The sequence below is a fragment of the Semicossyphus pulcher genome, unplaced genomic scaffold (assembly GCF_022749685.1).
Source record: "Semicossyphus pulcher isolate SPU_LCO1_2020_fin unplaced genomic scaffold, fSemPul1.0.p SCAF_23, whole genome shotgun sequence".
NCBI classification, from domain to species: domain Eukaryota; kingdom Metazoa; phylum Chordata; class Actinopteri; order Labriformes; family Labridae; genus Semicossyphus; species Semicossyphus pulcher.
In genome coordinates, this window is record NW_027211697.1 from 6,257,569 (window position 1) to 6,277,421 (window position 19,853).

General features: G+C 40.0%; 1 protein-coding gene across 1 annotated transcript; it reads left to right on the top strand.

Moving 5' to 3' along the window:
- The first annotated feature begins 289 nt into the window (after nt 1-289).
- LOC138603212 (sodium- and chloride-dependent GABA transporter 2-like) lies at nt 290-19,137 on the top strand. Its single transcript, XM_069674914.1, has 14 exons — nt 290-419; nt 10,182-10,316; nt 10,844-10,981; nt 13,567-13,678; nt 13,794-13,926; nt 14,734-14,868; nt 15,063-15,166; nt 15,612-15,736; nt 15,838-15,950; nt 16,160-16,297; nt 16,418-16,520; nt 17,685-17,785; nt 18,749-18,939; nt 19,026-19,137. Exons 1-14 carry the CDS (start codon nt 290-292, stop codon nt 19,135-19,137), a joined length of 1,770 nt encoding a protein of 589 aa, XP_069531015.1.
- Nucleotides 19,138-19,853: the final 716 nt, after the last annotated feature.

Sequence of the window (19,853 nt, forward strand, 5' to 3'; positions counted from 1 at the left end):
CATCATAAACACCCTAGGTTGACTTATTAAGTTGATAATAGTTTCATGTGATTGCTTAGCTGGATCTCCTTTATTAGTGTAAGTGAAGCCAGATAAAGAAAATTGTTGAAATCACTTTGTAGTACAGGCCCCAGCTCACTCTTCTTCTTTATTGCTCCTGAGTTATTCCAACACCCCCTCCTCACAGGTGTGCTCAATTGCTTCGCTCAGGTGCACTCACTTACTCTACAACTGGTTGACATCGTTGTCATTAATTATACTGATCAGGGACTGAGGAGCATACACGCAGATGGAGTCTGAAGGGGGAAGAAGGGAACAATGGAGGAAGAAAAGGGAATATATTCTGGCAGCAGCAGGCAATGTGGTGGGCCTGGGCAACGTGTGGAGATTCCCTTACCTGTGCTATAAGAATGGAGGAGGTGAGCTGGAACACACAGTTTATACAGTGCATTATTTGACACGATTGCACTAGTCATGAAACTTACTGAAAAGGGTTCTGCAGGTAAGGCAATGTTAATCTTCTCGACAAATTAAATGCGGATTGTGTAAAATGAACTGCTAGCAAAAATTCCTCATTATTTGTGTGTTCAGTCTATCAGACGTGGTCGTACCAGTTTGAGCATGAGATAACCTAATCTGTCATCCTTTTGCCTGAGAATGTTAATGTTGCACTATGTGTGACCCAAATATTTGCTAAAGATTACATTTGAAAAAGTTAATGTAAATTAAAAAATAAAGTGATTTAAATAATGGTATTAGTAGTTAACTGAAGAAAAAAGCAATCAACCATGAAACTGTTTATAAATACATTCTGAGGTAAAATTGGCTGTGTACTAAGTCCAACATTGTCGTACATTGTTATGCACGAAAAACAACCAAGATGGTTAATTGCCTGTTGGCATAGCTTAAAACAAATGTACATATTGATGTACTTCTCCTATAGATTGCATAACATGATACTCTTCAGAGAAAGTGGTTATGCAGGTTTGAAGTCAATATGAACAGCCTCAGGGCTGTTTGCATTAGGGCTGATTAAGTCTTTCTGAGGAAATAAACTATAGCGGACAAATGGTATCAATATGGATTGAGCCACATGAGAAGCACATTGTAATGTTTATCAGTCAGTTGCTGCACCAGTTTGGCAGAGACTGAAAAAATACCATGACATTCTGTGTGAGTTGCCATTAAATTTGATACCCAAAGCTGTGTTCCGCACAGAAGGAAGTGTTGAATTGGGTTTTTCTTTGACTGCCATTGTAGCTTACTCTTCAATGTCATTACGCGTTATGTCAAGAGGTCTGTCTGTATTGATATGTTGAGTTTTTTCCTGTTTCAGGAGGATGGTCTTCTTGGTGACATAGACAGCATGTATTCGAGGGCTGGAGATTGATGTAAGACACCTGACAGACAGAGGTAATAGGGAAAGTTAAACCTTACAGTCAAGTATTAGGGACATTATCGTGGATTTTCTTCTAGATTTTTTTGAAAGATTGCACTGACTTAATCTAAAGAGGCGTTGTGGCGTTACATTAGCAGGTTATCAAAGCAAATACAGCACAGGAGAAAATAAATACACAGTAAAAATAACCCTAACACTAGAATAAAGAAAGTCTGATATACATCCAGGAGAAGAAAGAAATGACATCATTTATCATGACAAAGTGAATATCTTTGGGATTTGGGCCATATATTGGACAAAACAAGGCATCTGAATACATCACCTTGGGCTCTGTAAAAGCTTATTGGACTTTTTCCACTCTTGGTAAAAATTTTGCATGCAGTCCTCTTCCTTCTGAAGTCAATCACCATATCCCTGGTCTTGGCCACATTCAGAGGCAGATCAAGAATATTGTCCACTAGTGCTCTGTACTCCTCCTACCCATCAGTTGTGCACCCAACCAGAGTTTACGTTAGACTTTTTTTTAATGGCCATTAATATTTAAGAATTCCAGCCATATAGAAAAGCTATCAGACCTATAATAATAGTAATAATAATAATGATAATACATTTATTTTATATAGCACTTTAAAAGCTACTCAAAGGCACTTCACATGAAAAAAAGAACAGAAGCAACAATAGCAAAGACATTAAAAAAATACTGTAAAGACTTACAGTGAAATAAAATATGTATATAAAAGGTATATATAAAGGTATATGCTTTGAACAGCAATTTATGCCTAATGAATTAATGGGAATGTTAATAATTTACCCTTTACCGACAATAAGAATGCTGACCGATTAATACTATGGGTTAGGCGGTTAAACAGTAAAAAAAAATAAAAAAAAATAAAGCTTTGTTACATATCTCTGCGTTCCTGGGACATCGGTACCGTCACAGAAAACAGACTGCGCACCAGACTACTAACATGGTTTCTGTCATTATAGTTAGTTCTTATCATGCTGATTTACGTACAAGTGTTCATTTTTAATTAGTTATTTGATGCTGTCAAAATGATGATTGACAGCTCTGTTGACAAATTCGGCTCCTGCAGCCAATCAGTTCCGGGTGAGCAGAGTGAAGGACGATCCGCGAGTGGAAACGTAACTAAAACAATCACTACGGTCATGGAAGTTTCCATACCTGTGAACGTTAACCTCAGACCAACACAGAGAAGCTGTTCTGCTGTTAAACACGCCGGCGTGCGGGATCCTTGCTGTTTGTTCATTAAGTTAAGTGTGTGTTTGGGTTAGCGGAAGTGGCTATGGCCACTTCACTCGGCGATCTCTACTGCGCAGTCTCTGGCTCCATATGACGACACCATCGCAAGATGGCAGCACCTATCACAGGGGCTATTTTGGCATCAATTTCGTACAATGGGAGCAGATGGAGACGTGTTGTCCATCTATATATACAGTCATTGGTGCTGACCATCAACGAAAGGTAGGCTGTAAAAGTTTATTTAGTTATTTTTGCTGCTGGATCACATGGCTGTATTCTTGTACATGCCTATAATGGACACTGGACAGTGTATTAATGTCTGTGGCAACGATTGTTGGTGCCTCAGGTAGTTAAGTTTCAGGATACCCGTTCTGTGTGCGTGTTTCTGCGAGTATTAGAGAGAGCGTGCATCAGACTAAGCGTGCGTGATGGAGAGCTTGGTGTTGGTCTCCGGCCGACAATCGATGCTCTGCAGTCACACTCGACACAGAATTGTGCGGGAAATCTTTGCCAGCCCTGCCCAGTCTGAGTAGATTTCCCCAGAAATCAGGGATTATAGTTTCACCGGCTGTGGGGAATTTCAACCCACCATAGCCATGCAGCACTGTCACTGGAAAGGGGCCCTGAAACAAATTATCTTTAAAATAATTGGTTAAGTTACATGACGTTAGTTATTCTAGCTAGTTAGCCTGCTAGCTACCTGTTGCTAGGCAACCGGAGTTGCATTGTGTGACGCAAGGGTAACGGCGGGAACAGGTGATGACGCAAACAGGAAATCCTCCGTAGACCACACCTTCAGTTCTGCTTTAACGGCCTATGCAGGCTATGATTGGTGCATCCTCCGCAGACCAACTCCTTCGAAGGCTGCAACCCCTGGATTGGGACATAGCTATTATTCAGAAAATTTTACAGGCCAGAGAGATCACATGACTCAAAATCTGGGCTGTGATTGGAGCATTTCTGGTCAGAGGAGGTTGACCTTTTTCAATATAAAAGTTTACATTGAACATCGACGTTGTCTGTTAATGTTGATGTAAAAGTTGATGTGTATCACTACCTTAAACATTTAAAAACAAAAATCAGTGTGATCAGTGCGTCGAGGACTGTAGCCTCTGTACATGGAGCGCCTGCCCTACCAACTGAGCTATACCAGCACCCCAACATTTATAATTTTTACTGTGAAAAAAATACCTGAACAAAGTCTACAGCCTAGTTGCTGACAAAGGTGGAAAAATATCACCGAACAAATTGGATATGTTGCAATAGATCTGTGTTTATCAAAATAGACAGTGATAACTATTTGTTGCAGCAGTTGCTTGCAAACAAGGTTAATGGGAAAATACAACAGCTTCCTCATTTTTTAAGTTCTAACATATTGTATATTAGTACTTAATCTGTAAAATAATACAGAGAAAAACAAGACAATCTGAAATTGATCACAGTGAGTATTCCATAAAAAAGAAAGATGTCATTATAAAATAGGGCCAGGTGATGATGTGTCTGAGCAATATCTATACAGATTGTTGAACAGCACAACTTTCACCCGAACCTTCAGTTATAGTTTTATATTAACAAGCATGACACCGACCAGGCTGTAAAACTCTGTTTACAGCAGTGGCAGCGCGGACAACTCCAAAAATAAGTTACAAAGTATCGTTTCGGGTGCACGGCAAAAAATGAAATCCAGAAAAAACAAAGCTGAAGACGGCATAAGAGCCGAAACGCATTCATCTGTGACCCACATTAAAGTTAGTTCTATAAACTCTGTTTAACCTTGAGATGTTTCTAAAATAGTTTAGACACATGTTGCATAGCAGTTACTTGCAAACACAAAATGTTTCTGAAACAAAATGTACTGAAAATACAGCACACTTCCTTATTTTAAATGCCAGGGGAAAAGATCAAAGTCAACTTTAAGCAAAGTTAACATCCTGGGGTGGAAACATGACAAACAATCCAGAGATAATTAATGTGTACTTCCCAAGACAACTAGTCATTAAATATATTGACAAATTGTCAGTAGAATGGATCCTATTATTGTGACGTTTTAAAGTTTGCACAGATTTCTGTAGCGATGACTTCAAAGAGCTGATCCAGGTGTGTTACATGACCAAACAAATGTCGTCTGGAGAGCTTCGAAGACATACTTGAGCTCTTAAGGGTAGCCGCAGTTTAAAGTGTACTCAAGAGCAAACAACATTACTACAGCAAATGTTACACTTGGAACACATCTCATCCAGCACTTCCACTCACTCCAGAATGAATGCCACGTCCTCAGGGTCTTCACCTGGCTAAGCACCTTCTCTTCATTTGACAAAGATTCTGAAGACTGTCATGGCCATTCGACTGTTTTCACCATTGATTGCTTGTGACAAAACAAATGAAAGAGTTAAGGCCAAAAGAAAAAATCATTTGGCGAATCATCTTAACCAACCTCAGAGTGGGTTCACACAACTGATACAACTTCTAACTAGCTTCACATTCAAATATCAATGAAGCACCCTCCCATACACACTAGCACAAATAAAAGAAAAATAACCTGAAACACTGAAGTCATGAACTTGCAATTGGCAGATGAACCCCTTTACCTGAAGTCACTGATGAAGTTGTTATTGTGGTCCAACGGGGTGCCCTTGCAGTCCATTCAGACAGAGGTGAGGTAGAATAGGACAATCATGTGGTCAGACATTACACAGGACCCATTTGAAATCACAAATTGCTGAGATAAAATGAAAGAGATCAATCAAATGTGGGCTGTAAGGCGACACACACAAGGTGTAAAATTGAGTATAGGTGCAACAAAAGCTAAAGGTTTTGTATCGCTTGCACAGTTATCTGAGTCAAAGAAAATCCTAAGTTGAACAAAATCCAAACCTTAACCTAAAATATTGTCACATACAGTATTTTCTTTAATTGGCCATGATAGTAATTAGCAGGAACTTACCTCTTGCTATACTAAGTATCCATATTTTAGACTCCAAATATGCAGTACAATTCTCAATAAATGTATACCACCATAAATACATTACAGTCATATTAAACTCATTTGGGCAAATTTGTTCAGTGTTTTTGCTCTTATTGGTTAACAGAATAAATATGTATACAAATATGTACAACATTTTTGTAGCAGTAAAAACTATTTGTGTATGTGTAATTAAAATTAGTGCCACTTTATTTTCAACTTCTTTCAATCCATCTGCATGTGTGACCCTGAAGTTACAAGCTACGAGCTACAAACAAGAATTTTTTAATCACGTCTTTATGTCTCAGCTAACCAGCCAATCAGCTTGCCTCCAAGTTGTCCACTGACTGCCCAATCAGATGAAGCCAAACTGTCCAATCAGAGCGCAACTGATTCTATCGTGTGCGTTTTCTGCAAATCCAGTCAACAGAATGGAAGTGCTACAGGCCTGTCAGTGTGCTCGGTGTAACAGCTACGAGCAAGAGCCCAGTGTTGCTGTCGCTAGCTATGGATCTGAATTAGCCACGCAGCAAGCGGTATCATTCACTTACTTTGCCCGGTGTCAGGCCCTCAAGCACAGGGGTGTGTTAGTGTTCACTCCTCAAACTAGCACAAGAGCTCAGACCATTGGGAGTTTAGAGTTGTCAGGCCCGGGGTGAAGAAGGTAGGGGAATGTTTTGGAGGGACTGTTTGAAGGTGGAGTTTGACAACAAGGAGTCACTTTAACGTAGCTAAATTTTAATTAAGTGATACATATGACTGTTAAAGAAAGCAGGATGGGATTTTTTTGTTAAAACCCACCACTTAAAGTCGAGCTGAAACGGCATTTCGAGAGAATCTGGTTTCCGTATCGTGACGTATTTCCGAGTGAAACAGGACGTGCAGGCGGGACATAACATTAGAGGGATTTGATTTAATCGTTGAGAAGTGGGCGTAGACAGACGTTCTCCACAGCGCAGTAGCTAGCTAACTGACCGAGCATTCTTGGCGCTCTGTGGCTAAATGTTACAGATTGATTGACAGGTGGATGTCATGATATTATTGGTTGAAATTGGTTGGTACTAGCTTACGTAAGCATACGTGATATTTTGTTTTACAGAAAGAAAAAATGATCGGATTTTGATAGAAGAATACGAAGAAATGGATTTCCTAAATTGTCAAATAAGTGCACAATATTACCGGGGATGTGATCTAAAAGGATTAAAATGACATTTTTCATTTCACCTCGACTTTAAGCATGTACAGGACGAAATCAGCAAAGAGATAAGAGCTACGGCTTTGTCCACAGGGGGGACCAAAATCAACACAAACCAAAAGTTCCTCGCAGGAGCTTTAACAAAACTGTCTGTTGATAGGGAGCTATTTCTAAATGATGATTTCTTTACTAATGATATAAAGTTGTGTTTTTGCACAGCAGTCAGTACATGGACAACACTGCTCTGATGATGCTAACTACACGGTCTGATAATAATTAAATTCACTGTCTCATCTCCCTCTCTCTCTCCCGCAAGCCCTATGACAGAAACCCATTGGCTATAGTCTGATGATGGTATGACCTCGTGAGAACAAGGGCCAACTTTTAAGGGCTTCCGGCTTAGACAGCGATTAGTGATAAAGGACTTAAGGTCAAGATTTCCTTTTTGTTTACAGTCCGACTAGCAACCTGAGATGCTTGAATGAAGTCCAGATAGGATGATAAGAACAGATTGTTAACTGCATTTGTCTGCAGGTGTCTATGTCTATATACAGATTAATAAAAAACTTACATCGTCATCAGGTGAACACCTATGGAAGGAGAAATGGCATTGCAGTGGATTTCACCCTGTTTTGCTCTCCATACAGACTGTTTCTCCGGAAACCAACGAAAGCCTGCTAATACTTGATTGGTCAATACTATTCCGATATCTAAATCCGGTCCGTGCCTACGGATAACTATCTGTAATTACAGGTTACTGCAAGCTGAGCGTGGTTCACTGCAATATACACTGTGCAAATTATATGTGGATAGTCATATTTACATAATACCTATAATAATACACCTTCTATAAAGTTTCAACTGCCTCTGAAGTTCAGTGAGGCAGCAGTAATGCGCTGCTCAGGCTTGTGATGTGAACCTAGCATTAAACATCCTGAACTGCTCACAGATTCATGTGGCTGCAGGATAATATTAAACATGTTTGATATTTAGGATTTAAAGTCTGGGTTATGATTTTATAACTTGATTCTGAGCCAGAACATATTAACAAATGAGAGAAACAAGATCATAAGGAGATGGATCTGCTGACTGTGTAGCCAAGCAAAATATTCTAGCCTTTGAGGCTCATTGTACCTAGCAAACTGATTTTTAAAATCTCACCTTCGAGGTTCTCACTGAGCAATACAGATGAACATGCCTGCCCAACCAATTTGTCACCCAGACTCTTTTAACCTTCTGCTTAATGTGCAGATAAACATTGGGGTTGATGGGTCCAGCAGTTTGAGATATAAGCAGAAGACAGACAGATATACACACTCACAATCACACATGCACGCATCCCAGAACCAGACCCGATGATCCCCTTCCGACTTACACCTGTGAGAGATGATAATTGTCTGTCAGCCCTCCATTGGTTTAAACCAATGACTGTATATATAGATATAGAACGCGTCTCCATCTGCTCCCATTGTATGAAATTGATGCCAAAATAGCCCCTGTGATAGGCGCTGCCATCTTGCAATGGTGACGTCATATGGAGCCAGAGACTACGCAGTAGAGATCGGCGGGTGAAGTGGCCGTAGCCACCTCCGCTAACCCAAACACACACTTAACTTAACGAAAAAACAGCAAGGATCCCGCACGCCGTCGTGTTTAACAGCAGAATAGTGTCACAATTTAATTTAAACAAAAAGGTGAGGACCCAGAAGCAGACTTAATAAGAATTTATTTAAACAAAAATGCAGAAGGCAAAACAAAAGGCTTACTGATCTGAGGAATCCAAGGGGTGCAGGCAAACAAAATCCAATGGCAGAAAGGTCCAAACAAAACAGGCAATAAGTAATCCAAATAAAACAAGAAGGTGAAAAATCCACACAGAGAACACTAAGACCACTGAGAATAATACGCATGGACATGGACATGGACAGACGACACTCCAGAGGAAGGATGACAATGAACAGGCAACAAGACAGGGGAGCACAAAGACTAAATAAACTTAGGAGGTGAGGCTAATCAGACACAGGTGAGACAATCAAGGGGCAGGTGAAAACAATCAGGGCAAGGCACACAATCGAACAAGCAGGAAACACAAAGGCAGGAAGTGGACCAACACGAGAGACAAGGTGACAAAGTAAAACAGGAAATGATCTAATCAAAAAGACACAAGTGAAATACTTAACTAAACAAGACTAAATACTGACAAGAACACAGTATAAGCTAAATACAAAACTAAACGATGAAAACTCATGACAAGGGACAAAGTGACAAGGTAAAACAAGAAATAATAACACCGAAATACAAGACAAAACCAGAACTAAACTAGAAACTCATGACAAATAGCTTCTCTGTGTTGGTCTGAGGTTAACGTTCACAGGTATGGAAACTTCAATGACTGTAGTGATTGGTTTAGTTACGTTTCCGCTCGCGGATCGTCCTCCGCTCTGCTCACCCGGAACTGATTGGAGCCGAATTTGTCAACAGAGCTGTCAATCATCATTTTGACAGCATCAAATAACTAATTAAAAATAAACTTGTCAGAAAAATTAACACTTGGATGTAAATCAGCATGATAAGAACCAACTGTAATGACAGAAACCATGTTTGAGAAAAATGTATGGTTGCAGCGCCCGCTGCTGACTGGTTGCAGTATAGGTCATAAAGCCCGCCTCCTCCATGTTAACAGGTGGGTCATGGGTCAAACTATAAAATCAAAATTCACGCCCAATACATTTTTCTCAAACCTGGTTTCTGTCCTTATAGTTAGTTCTTACCATGCTGATTTACATCCAAGTGTTTATTTTTCTGACAAGTTTAGTCTTTATTAGTTATTTAATGCTGTGAAAAGTATGATTGACAGCTCTGTTGACCAATACGGCTTCTGCAACCGATCTGTTCCGGACTAACAGAGTAGAGGAGGAACAGCTAGAGGAAACGTAACTGAAACAATCATTACAGTCATTGAAGTTTCCATATTCGTGAAGGTCTGCTTCAGACCAACACAAGAAGCTGTTCTGCTGTTAAATACAGCGTCGGCGGGATCGTTGACATTTTTTCCGTTAAGTTAAGTGTGTGTTTTGGGTTGGTTAGCGGAAGTGGCTACGGTGGCTCCACCAGCCGAACTCTACTGCGCAGCTCTGGCTCCAAATGATGTCACCAGCGCAAGGTGGCAGTGCCCATCACAGGAGGTATATTGGCTTCAATTTTGTGCAATGAGAGTACATGGAGACGCATTGTCCATTTTTATATACAGTCATTGGTTTAAACACGTTTCTCTGTTCTCTGTTCTCTGTTAGAGCTTATTCAATCTTCATCCTGTTGCACAACATCAGTCTCTGTTGTATTTCTGTGTTTTTTTTCTTTGCAGGTGTCTTCCTGTTGCCTTACTGTATCTTTGCTGTGCTGTGTGGCATGCCACTTTTCCTGCTGGAGACTGTGATTGGTCAGTACACACAGGAGGGCGCTATTACCTGCTGGATCAAGCTCTGCCCACTGGCACAGGGTAATCACATTATTTCTGGTTTTGTCACTGTTAACAAAGACATTTCCAAAACTCTGTTAATTCAGTGTCAGTTACAGTGTATTCATAATTTCATTAAAGTTCTTATATAATACCTTTCACCACCGTCCAATCCAGACGCAGTCTTTTAAGAGTCTTTTAAGGTGGAGTGTTCTCTAAATGAGTTAATGTCTTGAATCAATTATCGCAACAGAAATGTCAATCATTAATTTTTTAATTTGTTTTTCTTTTCAAGCTTTAGTGATGATTTGATCTTTATGTAAATAAATTAATGTGGATTTTAATCCAGTCATGCAATAGCACTACACCTTTGATTATATACAACTTTTAATTATCAGTGTCACTTAAAACGAATACTGAAAAACTGTTATTCATCTTTGGTTGACTTAAAGCTGATGATGAACTCAGAGTCTGTATGATACTTTGCAAGTATTCATAGTCTTTTCATTGGGTGCTGAGGGCCAATGTTATATCAAACGAGAGCCTAAATGGAAATTTTCTTCCTCCAGGTACTGGCTTCTCTATACTAGTGATCCAGCTTTATTCCAGATTCTACATCATTATTCTGGCTTGGGCCCTCCTTTACCTCATATACTGTTTCAGAGACCCTCTGCCCTGGGCCACCTGCAACAATCCTTGGAACACAGGTATGTATGGGATAAGGTGTGTGGATTTAGAAAAAATCAATACAACATACAGAAATCTCACTCATAGCTCTCACCTTCTTTAGGAACTTCATCACTAATCCACAGTCAATTATCTGCTTGTTACTGTACTGCCAAGCTTATAAGTTAGCAATGGCCTCTTTCTCTCCATCTCCATCTCTTGCTTCTCTCACTCCTTATGTCAGTTTATCTGGCCCTGTGCCTCCTTCAGTGCCACATGTCTATAACTTATTTGCTGTGTTAGAGGTTTGGCTTAGTAAGTTTTTAGACAGCAGCCCCAAAAAGCCAGTTCAGCTGACCAAATGTAGCTCCTTCATTTCTGGGTAACTGTCTGAAGGAAGAATAGCCCTGATTACCCCAATCAGAGGTCACTCAAATAAATGTTGGGTCGGTGATAATACCAGACTGTTCTTTTCTCTGGACTCCTGCCAAATCTGACTAGTGATGACATTTATAACAGCATGTTTTCATTCAAGTGCTGGCTGTCGAGGTGGTGTCCAGCAAATTTCTGGGATTTGAGATAATTGGCAGACTTTCTGAGGAAGACCTGGTCTGATGAGAAGAAACAGAATTAACCCCACTTTGGATTAAGGAGCCCTCTTGAAAGACCAAGTTTAAAGTTGACAAACACCACGACAACCCAGATATTAAACCAGGATGCAGAGTTGAAGTTCTCACTTTTATTTAGCAGCCCAAAACTCAAGACCTCATAAAGACTTTGGAAAGTATCTTTCACTGAGCCCAGATGAGGGGAGAGATTGATGGGAACACTTGTGAAACACTTGTGGTGGAAGGCGCCACACACTTATCCCTGTATTCTGGTAGATAGTGCAGGAAATGGCTAGGGAAGGCAGCAGAGGCTTTCAGCAATAAGGGAAACTCATGCAGAGACCGTGCCGTTTTACGGGTACTGGCAAGATTGCTAAAAAGGAATAATCAGAAACTCCGGGCCCTATTTGAATGATCTAAAGCACATGGTGCAAGGCCATTTAGGGCACAAACATACATATATACTGTTTGAAGTTTGACAGAAGATAGGTAAACAGTTCTTCAAATGAGAGACAGCATCTTCATGGTTCAGGCTGATAATTTGTTGCCTTCCAAATAAAGAAACAAAAATACACTAAGCAACACTACCTCACATTATCGAGGTAACAAATGCCAATTCAAACAACTATACAGTGCAGCACCTTGCTCAAACAACCCCTTCTACAGCTAGCATAACTGCCACATGTGTAAAAACTTACACTTATAAACACTTACTTTGTTAGCTTGAAGCTAACGCATAAAGTAAATTGCCAAAAACTACGAGAATATTATTGTGCTGTAGTGTGTGGCATCGGTTTACTTGCTCATACTTGCCCCTTTAAACATTAACAAACGACACTATATGCACTCATACTTCCAGGAATACAGTATTTGCTATACTCACAAGTCAATCTAGTCTGCTGCCCAGATGCTTTAACGCGCCACACTGACGAGCATGAAACATTTGTGGTGCTATTCAGCAATGTAAATGAAGTATGCACAGTTTTATAGTTTATTTCCATTCCTACATATTTTGAAAGAGAAAGAGTTAACTTTAATGAGACCTCTTCCTTTTTGTTGAAATAGATCAACACATTGATTTGGCGGGAGCTTCCAATAATTTGAGGTGTTGAAATTACACAAAAAAAAAAATGTGTGTGACGGTTCAACTTTAGGAAGCCAAGTAGCTTTCATTTAAAATCTGGTATACAAATTCAACATAAGAGTGTTCTCAAGACAAACAACACCAGTTGTTTGTTCTCATGTCAAAATCATCCCTTAGCTATGACTGATCAAGCCCTCGCCTTCATGTGAATCGTGACACTGTCTGCCACAAGCAACAGCAGAAGTAGAAATGGTTCCAGTGTCACAAGGCCTTGCAGAGAGGGGACTTGGTTGATGGAAGTAGTTTGTTTGAATCCAATAACAGGTCTGTAGGTCACCCACTTACGCATGTGCCATACACTGTATAGTAGCCGATGTAGACTCCTGGTTTCAAAAGTGACTTCCACTAGTTGCACAAAGAAGTCTGATAGTATGAAAGCAGATGATGATATGATCCTACTTCTCCGGTGTTTTATTATCGCAGTAAATATTTTTCTCGACTGAGTTCATGGCCACACTTAATAGATTAACGTCAGCTTTGACGCAGCATGATGTTAATTTCATAAACTATGGTCCTGTCTACAGTAAAATGGAAAATAAGGAAAAGGTCTTGCCAAAGGTAGTGGCTACCTGTGATCCACCGTAAAAAAGAAAGATGGCGATAGCGAAAAATGCCAAATGGCTAAGTCCACTTCCTATGTAAAGTGTATGGTATTTCTGTCCTTGTGTGTGCGCAAGGGTCAACAACATTGGGACCACACATAAAAAAAAAAACTGCACAGGGTGTACAGTGGGTTTACCCTCTTTTTGGTAAAGATGCTGAATAATTAATAAATGACCAAGAAGATATGAATATTTACACTTTATAATATAATAATAATATTATTATTATTATTATTATTATAATAATAAATAATTTGCCTTCCTATCGACAGACCGATGTGTGGATCTCACCTCTGCGAATCACACTGCAGTACACAGTGGCAACCTGACAGGAAACTGGACATCTGGGAATGACACCAAGTCTTCGGTCATTGAGTTCTGGGAGTGAGTCAGTGATAAATAACAAATATGTACAGTTAATACAATTAAATAACATTGAGTGGGAAATAGTTTAACTACAATCTACAATATGTTATAGTAAAGTGTGTAATCCTTACAGGAGAGGAGTGTTGTCTCTGTCTGGAGGAATAGAAGAGATTGGCACAGTACAGTGGGAGCTAGTGCTGTGTCTCCTGGCCTGCTGGGTGGCCTGCTACTTCTGCATCTGGAAAGGGGTCCGCTCTACAGGAAAGGTCTGTAGGCGGTAATAAAGGTCAATAATGCAGCGAAAAAATCCAGTAGCAACCTAATTTATGGATTTTATCCTCAATATCCATCTAGCCCCTTAGTTACATCGAATAATCATTGAAAATATGAAATGAGTGGGCCTACCTCCCTCCTCTCTCTTTCTCTCATATGCTGTTGTCTGTATGGCATAAAAATATGTGACGGGATTAAAAGAGAGCTGCTTTCTTTGTATTTCTTTTTCTTAGATCTTCTCTCTTGGCATCATAACATGAGATGTTCTTACTAATTAAGGGAATAGGATTCAGTTAAAGTGTCAGCCCATAAGTCAGTCAATGGCATGGCCATTCTGCCCACTTTGATCAGAAGACATACTCGTGTCCATTTTAGGTTATAGATTTACTACAAGGGAAAGCCATTTGAGAGTAACATCCTCCCATTCATATCAGAAGCTATCAGCGGCTGTCCACCGAAAACAGAGACTTAAATTGCATCATACCATAGTCACCAATTAATGCTTGGTATATTCCAAACAAAAAAAATAGCAAACATACAATGTACAAATAAAAATTAAAGATGACACTTAAGTAGAGTAATAGTACTACTATAAGTGTTATACTACCATGGGTTATTGCAAGCTGGACCTTATTTAAACTAGTTAACTTTATCTGTGGACTGGTGTATGTGTATGAATACAGTGGACTTAAATCATCTTCATGCATACAGACTGAAAGAAGTAACAAAGCGAAGGAGTGATTTGTTTGATGCAGTGGTTAAACATGGCCTGCAAAATGTTAAAAGCACTGTGATTTCAGGTGGTGTATTTCACGGCTGTGTTCCCCTACGTGACGCTGGCCATCCTGCTGGTCAGGGGGTTGACGCTGCCGGGCGCCTGGCAGGGTGTGGTGTACTACTTGTATCCAGACCCCTCTCGCCTGGCAGACCTTCAGGTGACACAACAATCATGCAGCTTAACAATGTTTTGTTTATTCAAATAGTTGTATTTTGAAAATGTAGGGTCATATCTATATGAGGTCAGTAATCACTGGAGATGAGTAAAGCCAAAAGGATGCACAGTAAAAACAACAACCTATGACACACAGACATGATGACATAGATGGGTTATTTTCTCTTTGGTTGTCAGGTTTGGATGGAGGCTGCCGGTCAGGTCCTCTTCTCCTACGGTGTTGCATCAGGAACCATAATCACACTGGGCAGCTACAACAAATTCAATAACAACTGCTACAGGTAAGTGATGCAATGAGTAATTCTGCTAATACATTATGGAAGGATTGCCTTTCAATCAGTAAATCAGTCCTTTACTTATTTATGTAACGCCAAATCTTAGCGAAAGTTATCTCAGGACTCTTTACGATGAGTGCCTTAAATTATTATTTGTTGGCACTGAGACCAATGAACCGTACGAGGAGCAACTACTGCATAATGGCTGATTTTAATACATGCAAACAGCACCAGGGCACCTAGACACTATTTGCTCTGCAGCCTTGGTAGGTAGGGACACACTTAACACTTTGTGGCTGCTTTGAGAATTGCACTCTTTTTGTCTCATTTGCCCAGGTTTAGTTGCAGCAAAAGTCGCGCAATCCTATTATAAATACCCCCACTCACAGTAGATTCTCCCGCTCAGTTCTCCCCTGTATGCTAAGCTGTGTGTATGTGTGTGTATTTGCAGGGACAGCCTGTGGTTGTGCTTACTGAACAGTACCACCAGCTTTGTAGCCGGTTTCGCTGTCTTCTCAGCTCTGGGCTTCATGGCACACAAACAGGGAGTTCCAATAGACATGGTGGTTGAATCAGGTAGGATATAAAGGCCAAATCAAATCTGATCCTGGAAAAGAAAGACATCAAATACAAGGCAAGTGGAGAGGACAAGATTAAAGATTTGTCTGTCCTAACAGGTCCTGGGCTGGCATTCATTGCTTACCCTCAGGCTGTAGCCATGATGCCCCTGCCTCAGCTGTGGGCAGCCTGCTTCTTCATTATGCTCATTCTGTTGGGACTGGACACACTGGTAAGAAGAAGAGAACCCTACACCAACTGCTTCCATTGTTCTTTGCACTTCAGCCATTAAAATAGGTCGCTACATTTGTTTTGGAATCTTCAAGTATGAATCAAACCCAATCATACTTAGAGAGTGATAGTAAAGACCATGTCAGACTCTTCACTCTGCATGAGTCATGTAGAGATGAAGTTTTTCTCTTTTCTGTTTGTGTTTGTTAGTTTTCAGGTTTGGAAACTATTACCTCGTCAGTAATCGACATGTTCCCAGGACAGATGCGAAGACCCTGGCGCAGGGAAATCTTCCTTATATTCCTGTGCTCTGTCGGCTTTATCGTGCAGATCTCTCTCACCACTCAGGTAGCACACGGGCCTGTGTACCCTTACCCAAACACACTACCACACACCAATAACCATATTCTTATATTGGAGGAGTATTTTAAATGACATTAAATACAGCACCTGTTCTGTGTTGTCCAGGGAGGAATGTATGTGTTCCAGCTGATTGACTACTATGGAGCCAACGGAGCATGTATATTATTTGTGTCGTTCATCCACTGTATGGCTGTTGGATGGGCCTTTGGTGAGTGGTATACAATTACTCAAATATTTTGTAAATTGCCGGATGTAATAGTACTTTTGAGTTATCTTTAACCTGGAGAAGCAGGCTCTGAATTAAAAAAAACAACATCTCCTGGGAATTATTTTTGTATTGGATGATTCTGCGCCTCTCAATTTCCTGGTGCAATTGTTCAGTGTCAATACCTGAAAAAGTGTTCATAGTGTAGAAAGATCAGATTTGTCTACTTTCTAGAATATCTTGATAAACTAAAAAAGACGAAGGGAAGGATTACGTTTTGCATTGGTGCCAGACTTTGCCACTTTTAAAGAAGTTGATTGAGCAGACATGGCAAGTCAAGTCACATTATAAACTAGGGGTGGGGAATCGCAGGGTAATCACGATACGATACACGATTCATGTCATAAGCGCCACGAGGAGTCATGAAGATGTGATGTGGAAAGAATTGCAGTATATTTGCAAATTAAAATATCGACATTTGATGCCAGCCTATTGATACTTGTATTGCAGGAGTCAGGACGACGATATGTTGCCATATCGATATTTTGTCCCACGCCTATTATAAACCTGGTAGATCTGTGCTTTTTCAAGTTTTGCAGAAATGCTTCCACAGAATACCACATCATGTAATGATGTCTGATGTTTTTTATATAAAACTGCACATTAATTCTCCTTTTGTTTTCAAGCAGATCATTGACTTATCAAGCAGCTGCATACAGCTAACCTCACGCCCCTATTTATTCCAAGACAGCTTACATTACATTACGATCAATGACAAAACCGGACAGGTCACTATTGATTATTAGTTTTCACTACAGTAATGATTTGTAACTGTCTTATTTCCGTTGTAGGAGGTCTTGAGACACCCAACAACTGTTAAACAACAGATGTATTGCTGGCTAAAGTTAGTGATAACATAGATCCACAGTCTAACGAATGAAGTACCAGCAAGTGATAAAGGTTCAGATTTATAGAGGCGTCTAAGTAAAGGGAGACTTAATAAGACCACATATCATTGTGAAGGTGTCAGAAAGCAGTGACAGAATGTGTTAAGGCCTCTCTAGCTTACGTGATGTCATGAATTATGTGTGCTTTCTAATAGAGAGTGAGAGAGTGAGAATCATGTCCTTTGAAAATTGTTACTGACAAAGTGTCATTATCATGCAGGGGCTGAACAGATGTGTGATGCAGTTAAATTCATGACGGGACAGAGACCGTTCATTCTTTTCAAACTGTGTTGGCGTTATTTCACCCCTCTGATCTGCATGGTGAGTAATCATTGGTAACAGCTGCACGAGTCTGAAACAAAGCAGAAATGAAAGTAAGACTACTGTGGTGAACATTAGGGTTAAGCCATCAGCAATAATAACACAGTAAGATAATTTTCTCCTGGGCTTTTTTATTCAATAAGTGTTTCTTTAGGCAATAAATGTGCATTGTATTAATGACATTACATTACATTTATTCAGCTGATGCTTTTATCAAAGCAGCTTACAATAAGGGTCCAACCAAAAATCTTGCAGGTACATATCATATACTCACCTGCTTTATTTTTACCCCCTTATTTACTCACCAAATCACCCTTACCTTTGTCATATTTAGGAAAGCACCAGCAAAGTTGGGTGACACATGGAGATGAAAGTCCGGCAAAAAGAAAATAGGAAAGGTGTTTTTGGAACACTTGATGCTAGGAAGAATTCGGAGACACTTAAATATGAGCCCAGAATTGGTTTACATGGAGAATTTTTGAATTGACACATAAAGTCTACAATGTTTTGCTGATCTCAATGCACAAGCAATAGACTTCATACAATCGTGTTTTGACTGTTAACCAAAAGGGTATAAAGCTACTGGAGGATAACATGTTATTAGTACAGCCTGTTTCAATCAACCAATCAATCAAATTTTATTTGCAGTGCTAAACACAACGAAAGTTATCTCAAGACACTTTACAACAAGAGCAGGTCTAAATTCCACCAGGAATCCACCATGAGCAGTACTTAACAACATTTGGCAGCAGTGGCAAGGAAAAATGTTTATGTTGAACAGCCATCTGCCTCGACTGGATGAGCCGAAAAGTGGGATAAAGGGAGATGCAAGATAGAGACAGGCAAACAGAGCAATGACAACAACACATGTTCTTGTTACAGCAACAACAACAACAGATAGTACAGACTTATGGTTAAAGTGTCCACAGACATACTAGTTTGTTCCTTTGCTTTTCCTTCAAGGTTTGCTTCTTCTGCTCCTTCCTGGATTATCAGCCCCTGACATCCAGTGGGGGCCGTCTGTACCCAAACTGGGCCTACTGGCTGGGCTGGACCATGGCTCTCTCCTCTGTGATTGCAATACCACTCTGGGCTGTCAGCAAGATCTGCCTTACCAAGGGCACCCTCAGACAGGTAAGAGCACCAACACACCCTTATTGTTATATACATTTAAAATACTTTTTGTTTTAATCTGTTTTTATAATTCTATAATAATACAGCATAATTTTTGTTCTTATCAGCGTCTGGTGGTGCTGTGGTATCCCGTTCGAGAACCTTTTAGTCCCAAGACAAACAAAGAACATCTCCTGGATAAAACAGAATTAAAACCACCAATTAAAATCAGCACCTGACAAGTTATAGGTACGAAATGTATGTGGATTTCCGAGCATGTCCCATTAAATAAAAGCTGACTATTGGTACAAAATGTTTTGGATGCTTCATTAGATTGCTTCAGCAGGCAGCTGCGGGCTGTAATGGCTGCATCACAATATTTCAAGGCAAATGGGCCCAACCAAAGTCCGTCCACTAAAAGTACTCGTTTTTGCCACTGACAGGCTCCGATTTTCTTCCAAGTATCATCTACAACCGCTCCCCCACGTGGGATCGCACACCTGGGGGAGGCAGGAAGGAGGAAGGAGAGGCATATTTTAATATGTATACAATTTGTTAAACGAAACATACTTTACCAACTTGATTCAAAAACATATTAGAATAATAGCACAGCTAAAATATGTCCCCTTTAAAATGCGCTGTTAGGAAAAAAAACATTGTTGCTTCTCAAGTTGCTAGTAGGACTGTAAGCAATGCAGCACATGGAAAAGAAAGTCTTGGCCTTTATCATTTACAGCTGGTTACAACGGAAGCTATATTGTCGTGGGTTTGTTAGGAGTTAAAAGTTGCAGGTTTATACTTAATGCTTTTCTCTATCCCTAATCATCTATGTGATCTTACTGACAGAGGTCATGAAATAAAAACTTTGGGAAAAAACATTGTCTTATTTCTGCAATTTGTAAGCTCTTTTGCACTTTGAGTGTGAGTGTTGTGGTCCTTCACCATGTATCTGTTA